The sequence below is a fragment of the Myotis brandtii genome, unplaced genomic scaffold (assembly GCF_000412655.1).
Source record: "Myotis brandtii unplaced genomic scaffold, ASM41265v1 scaffold136, whole genome shotgun sequence".
Classification (NCBI taxonomy): Eukaryota; Metazoa; Chordata; class Mammalia; order Chiroptera; family Vespertilionidae; genus Myotis; species Myotis brandtii.
The window spans coordinates 4,806,053-4,811,855 of NW_005354829.1; the positions used below are offsets into that span (position 1 = coordinate 4,806,053).

Consider the following 5,803-nt stretch of genomic DNA (forward strand, 5'->3'; position numbering starts at 1 on the left):
TGGCCAGTTTTGAAAACTGTGGGCAGTTACTTTAAAAAGTTAAACATAACCCCACCATTGATTCAACCCTTCTACTCCCAGGTTTTCACTTAAATAAATGAAAGTATATGTCCACACAAAGACTTGTACATAAATTTACTTAGAACTTTTATCTGTATTAGCCCCAAACCCAAAACAGATTAAATGTCCCCCATCCAAAGGTAAATGAATAGACAGGCATATATATCCATACAATGGAAAACTGCTCAGCAATAAAAAGAAATAAGCTAGTGATATATGCAACATCTAGAAATCTCAAAATAATTACACTGATTGAACAAAGCCAAAGTAGAGTACCTACTATATGACTCCATTTATATAAAAGTAAAAAGAAAAAAAAAAGTGCTAGCCAATCTATAATGACAGGAAACAGGTCAGTGGTTGCCTTGGGGATAGTGGAGTGTTGGGAGGGAGGGAGGAATCACAAGGGCACAAGGCAACTTCAGGAAGATGACTGATATAATCATTATTTTAATGGTACTGATGCTCTCACAAATGTCAAAATTCATTAATTTTTTTTTTTTTACTTTTTAACTAGAGGCCTGGTGCACGAAATTCATGCCCTGGGCGGGGGGGTGGTGAGGGGGTGCCCTCAGCCCAGCCTCCGCCCTCTCACAATCCATGATCCCTCCCTCCTTACCGCTGGCCTGCTTGCTCCTTACTGCTCGGTTCACTGCTCCTTAGCGCTGCTGCGGAGATGGGAGAGGCTACCACCACCGCCACTGCAGCCGTGAGCCCAGCTTCTGGCTGAGCAGCACTTCCTGTGGGAGTGCACTGACCACCAGGGGGAAGCTCCTGCATTGAGCATCTTCCCACTGTGGTCAGTGTGCATCATAGCGACCGGTCATTCTGTCCTTCTTACTGCTCGGTTCACTGCTCCTTAGCGCTGCTGCGGAGATGGGAGAGGCTACCACCACCGCCACTGCAGCCGTGAGCCCAGCTTCTGGCTGAGCAGCACTTCCTGTGGGAGTGCACTGACCACCAGGGGGAAGCTCCTGCATTGAGCATCTTCCCACTGTGGTCAGTGTGCATCATAGCGACCGGTCATTCTAGTCGTTCCACCATAATGGTCGCTTAGGCTTTTATTATATAGATATGAACAGTTTATTGTATGTCAATTATCCCTCAGTAAATCCATGAAAATGTTCTTTTTTTGTTTTTGACTAGGACTGAAATGTTATGTCTATAAGAATATATAGTTATTTTACCAAGAACTGTACAGGTAGTGGAAGAATCTCAATGACAAAAACAGTTCTTGCTACACATTTTAATCTGCGGGCACGTTTTACCCCCGTGAAGACTTCAAACCATAATGATTAATGATCACATTTAGAGCTAAAATGGCCTGTCAGCTCTGGATTTTGTTGCAGCATTTGCATATTCCCACTGATCTCTGAAAGATCATTTAGTAGATCACTTTCAAGCCTACTAATGATTACGCTCCAGCCACTCCTACTTATCTGAAACACAATGTGGAGGGAAAGGAGCAAGTCCTTGGCTTGGTAGATCTAATCTCCCTTGAGAAGGAGAGAGATTGTTGGTGAATGACCCTGCCCCTCACCCAAATTCCTACCACAGAATTCAGGGGAGGTCCTTAGTCTCCTCGTAGTATCAAGAATCAACAACTGAGGTCCTTAATAAGCTATGTTGTGCTGGTCCTGCTCATATTCATCTCTCTGCAGAAACCCAATGGGGAAATGGACCAAAGAAACTAAACTCTTCTTTGATAACTTTATAAGAGCATAAATACAGCACCAAAATTGTACCTTCCCAAAGGACAGCCTCATTTCATCCCCTTCTTGCACTGGAACATAATTAAAAAATAACTCTAACTCTAGAACTTACCAAAAAAAAATAAAGCAAATTTGTGAAGGAACCTAGTATTCCTTAGCTGTGGCTTTACTGTTTTCTTATCCTCAGTACCACGGAGGTAAAGGATGAATGTCTGGATTTCTACTTCACTTACCCTCTCCCAGCATCCAAAGCATGCACATACATAAAAACACACTTTCCGCTGAGTTCAATATATTTTAAAATCTCTAAAACTTTGTAATTAAATATTTTTGGAACTGAAGTTCTCCGTGTGAACGGTAATAGCTCAATTTGTTGCTCATGTTAGAAAATAGATTAACTAGCATTTACTGAGGACTGTACCAGGCATAGTTCCAAATGCTTCACCTGTGTCATCTCATTGAATCCTCCTGAAAACCCTCCATGAGGGAGGTACTATTATTATCCTTTCACTTTTGAAAAGTGAAAATGAAGCACAGAAAAGTAAAATAGACTGCTCGGAATCAGAGAATCACACAAGCTAAACAACACCACAGCCATGTTGACATCCTGGCCCTCTGAAGAAATAAGCGAGAGCGCTAATGTATTCAAAACCCAGACACCGGACGTATTCATAACCTATGTCAGTTGCTCTGACTTTAAAATACAAGGGTACAATCGAAAGCTCAAGGATTATTTTGTCAAATCAAACTGGAATCCATGAAGGAGTGAAAGCACCTCACAATGGTGAGCACTCAAACTTCCCTGGGGAATGTTATCCATCGTGGCTACCGAAGGAATCAGACATTACACGTGTCCTGGGGGCCAATACTCCAAGCCTCCGAGCTGTGTGAAGGCTTTTGCTGTGACCATGGCAACCCTCGCTTTCCAGCTGTGTCACACCTGCTTTCCATCATCACAAGAATATGTTGGCCCAGCTAAGGAGCAGCATATTTTTGCAAATGATGATTTCAGCAAATAGTTTGTCTCCAGGTTGTAACCCAGCTTTTCAGGTGAGTAAATTTAAGCCATTTCTTGGCTGTTCTTCAGAAATGCAAGAAGGAAGGAAGAAAAGGAGAGAGAAATACTTTCAAAATGACACAAATGGGATTTAAACTTATATGTCTGAGATTCAAATAAAACTTAATCTGAGCATACATGTTTTGGTTCAGTCACTTAAGTCAATCTAATATTATCAATTCAAGGCATTTATATTACAAAAGGAACAAATTAAAGTATGTTATCATTAAAGTTTTAAAAAAGCTTTTACACCTTCTGGGGCAATACTTTGCAAGTTTGAGTGAACATGAGAGTGTGACAATCATCTATTTAATTATTTGCAAAACAGAGTCCAGGGTTTCTCCTCCTTGATCATGATTCTTTATGTACAGAGTGGAGCACACATAGTAATCATTTTGGAATTTGGGATTGCCTTCTATGACAATCCAAATTTTAACAATTTGCCCCCTGTTTGTTATTAGTTGTTCAGTATTATTAATCTCTCCGTGTTAATTATGTTCTTTCATGTAATGTAGGAGACACATACATGGCCCCACACCTTAATAGCCGTATGCTCAAAGCCAGGAATGCAATCATGATGCCTCCTTGCTTTCCCACTTTAGAGAGAAGCTTTCTCCTCATCATGCTTTCCTGTGGGATACCTGAATAGCATTTTCAAGTATGTAGAGTTTAGGTCGGCTCAGCAGACTTAGCAGTTGTTGAGAAACGACAGTGGAGATCCAGATTCAGGTGGGAGAACAGACTGAATCAGGGAATCTCCCCCACAGAGAAGAGAAAGAAGGGATCTAAGAGAGACTGAGTGGGTGGGAGAGGGGACCTGTCTTTGATTGAGGTTGACCTTCACAATAAGCAGTGTAGCTTGGAAGAGCACAGCTTCTGCTGTTTGAATCTCTCCTTGCAGCTGTGACCATGGATCATTTACTTCTCCTCACTATGCTTCCTTTTTCTCATATGTAACAAGGGGATAGTTGCAGGACTTACCTCGAAAGGAATTTTGTGAGGTTAAAATGCACTAGCACATGAGAAGTGCTTAGTGGCATACCTGGAACTATAGTAGTGATAGGTATTGTGATGTACAGTATAAAAGAGAAGGAATAGGGCCTGTTTGGCTCTGGATAGAGTGTCGGCCCACTGAAGGGTCCCGGTTTCAATTCTGGTCAAGGGCACATACCTCGGTTGCAGGCTCCATCCCAGCCCTGGTCAGGGTGCATGCGGGAGGCAACCAATCAATGATGTTTCTCTCTGTGTGTGTCTCTCTGCCTCCCTGCCACTCTCTCTAAAAATCAATAAAAAATATTCTTGGGTAAGGATTAACAAAAAAAATAAATAAATAAAAGAGAGAAGGAATAGGAAAACTTCAAATACCAAAATTTTTGGCTGACATCAGGAAATCATATCATTAATTTTTCTCACACCTTCCAGCTGTATTCATAACAAACCTCTAGTTCAGCGGTTCTCAACCTGTGGGTCGTGACCCCTTTGGCGGTCGAATGACCTTTTCACAGGGCTCGCCTAAGACCATCCTGCATATCAGATATTTACATTACGATTCATAACAGTAGCAACATTACAGTTATGAAGTAGCAACAAAAATAATTTTATGGTTGGGTCACAACATGAGGAACTATATTTAAAGGGCCAGAAGGTTGAGAACCACTGCTCTAGTTGTTGACTAAACCTCCCTTTTTTAACTAAACCTTAGTCATGCTTCTCTGAGCCCTCTTCTAAACCAGGACTTGCCCTTGGTCAACTGAGCCTAGTTTTAGAAGAATCCTGCTAAGCCAGGTTAGCAAGAATCTCTTCAACCCTTGATATCTGATCAGGAACCTCTTCCCCAACCCTTGATCTGTAACCAAGTTCCTCTTAGTAATTCCCATCCAGTGACTCCCTCACTCTGCCCACTCACTATAAATCTCCAGCTGTCCTTGTTGTAGTCAGCATTGAGTTCAATCTTTCTCCCTATTGCAATAGTCTTTTTTTTTAATTTTATTTTTTTTAGAACATCTTAAATTTTTAATCCTTTCTTTACAGGTTACCTAAGACCACTTTTGATTAAGAAAACTGTGCAAAGTTAGTAACTGCCACAAGCAAACGCCAGGTGGTGGCCCGAGTCAATTTTCCACAGAGTACTGCTTTGCGGGGTGTCTGAATGCACTGCTCAGGGTCTCTGCTCACACTTGCTGGAATCAATCGTGGCAGGTTTTAGTCCACAGGTCGCTTTTCCCCATATTTCTTTGTAAACTCTTCAGCATTCTTACAGAATTTTTTACGGTCCTTAGAGTATTCTTCAGCTTGGTCGGTTTTCATTGCTGGCTTCCAGTTTTCAGCACTAATTACTGGCAGACAGACCTGTCCCTTTTCATCGATATTGGGGTGATAGATCTTTGTTTTAAATGTAATCTTCTGTGGTTTGAATGAGTATTCTGCTGGAAAACTGATTTCGACTCTGAAGGCCTTCTTATCATATGGAGGGTTGTCAGGAACAATAAGCCCTTGCCAAGTCAATAAATTAGCTTCATCAACCTGGATGTTACAGAGGTTTTTCATTCCATATTTGCAGATTTCTTCAAGCTCCTTCACCAGCCTCCTGCTGGCCGCCATCTTGGATCTGGTGCTGCTGCTTTCCCAATGTGCCTTGCAATAGTCTTGACTCCTATTTCAAAAGTCTTGAATAGAGTCTTCCTTGCCTAACTCCATCCAGTGCAATTTTTTTCTTAACATTAGTCAAGGAATAACCAACATTCTCTTTGGAAAGTCTCTGACTGGAGTAAAAGAAAGAGAAACAAGGAACACCTCATCCTCAAACCTCTCCTTGTCATTCCATTTCCCTTCCACCCCAACATGGTCTTCTGTGCTCAGTTAAATGGTTTTCAATGAAGTGCAGTCACTGGAATTTATCTGTAGTAAAATATAATTTATCACCCATCACATTAAAAGAACTTAAAATTTAAAAAGCAAGGGAAATGGGCAAGAA

At 41.4% G+C, this 5,803-nt stretch overlaps 1 protein-coding gene across 1 annotated transcript; it reads right to left on the minus strand.

Moving 5' to 3' along the window:
• Nucleotides 1-5,031: 5,031 nt before the first annotated feature.
• On the minus strand, nucleotides 5,032-5,430 carry LOC102257666 (ubiquitin-conjugating enzyme E2 L3). The gene has a single exon (XM_005860560.1). The coding sequence runs from the start codon at nucleotides 5,428-5,430 to the stop codon at nucleotides 5,032-5,034; it is 399 nt and encodes a 132-aa protein (XP_005860622.1).
• Nucleotides 5,431-5,803: the final 373 nt, after the last annotated feature.